This window comes from Nematocida minor (genome assembly GCF_024244105.1).
Source record: "Nematocida minor strain JUm1510 chromosome Unknown 1555, whole genome shotgun sequence".
NCBI classification, from domain to species: Eukaryota; Fungi; Microsporidia; genus Nematocida; species Nematocida minor.
Window position 1 is genome coordinate 1 of NW_026250287.1, and position 939 is coordinate 939.

At 37.9% G+C, this 939-nt stretch overlaps 1 protein-coding gene across 1 annotated transcript; it reads left to right on the forward strand.

The window, feature by feature from the left end:
* NEMIN01_2510 (uncharacterized protein) lies at positions 1–504 on the forward strand (the record flags this gene model as incomplete). The annotated part of the gene is made up of 1 exon (XM_051478452.1): positions 1–504. A coding segment is annotated over one exon (504 nt), but the record flags the coding sequence as incomplete, so codon positions are not given.
* Between the last annotated feature and the right edge of the window lie 435 nt (positions 505–939).

The window sequence follows — 939 nt, forward strand, 5'->3', positions numbered from 1 at the left end:
ATTATTACTGTTATTGTTACTATTACTGTGACTATTACTGCTGCTGAACAGACAGGCGCAGAAAGGCCAGGCAGTGAAAATTTTGCACTTTCTTTTTTTGTTATTCTCGGGTGCAGGGGCAAGAGAGTAGCGGGAGCAGAGGAGAGAACAGCGCGCGGGAGAGAAGAACAAGAGAAGAGAAGAGCAAGAGAAGAGAGGACACAGCAGGAGGGCGCAGGAGAGAATAACCCGAGAATGTCTTGTTCTCTTGTCCTGTTATTCTCTTGTTCTCTTGTTCTCTTGCTCTGTTGTTCCGTTGTCCTGTTGTTGTTCTCTTGCCCTGTTATTCTATTGTTCTTTTGTTCCGTTGTCCTGTTGTTGTTCTCTTGCCCTGTTATTCTCTTGCCCTGTTATTCTCGGGTTATTCTCTTGCTCTGTTGTTCTATTGTCCTGTTGTTGCTCTGCTGTTCAGAGCAGCAAAAGCAAAAGAAAAAGAAAAGAGCAGAGGAGAGGAGAGGAGAATAAATAAAAAGAAAAAGAAAAGAAAGAAAAGACAGAGAAGAAGTGTACATGCTCTGGAGAGAGAAAGAAAGAAAGAAAAGAAAATAAAAAAAATAAAAAAATAAAAGGAATACTGTTGTATTATTACTGCTGTTATTACTGCTGTTACTATTACTATTACTGTTACTGTTACTATTACTGTTACTATTACTGGTTTTGTATTGTTACTATTACTATTACTGGTTTTGTATTGTTACTATTACTGTGGCTGTTGTTACTATTACTGTTACTATTACTGTTACTGTTACTGCTGTTACTGCTGTTACTGCTGCTGTATTATTACTATTACTGCTGTGTTGTTATTATTACTGCTGTGTTGTTACTGTTACTGCTACATTGTTATTATTACTACTGTCACTGTTACTGCTGCTGTGACTGTCACTGTTATTACTGTGACTG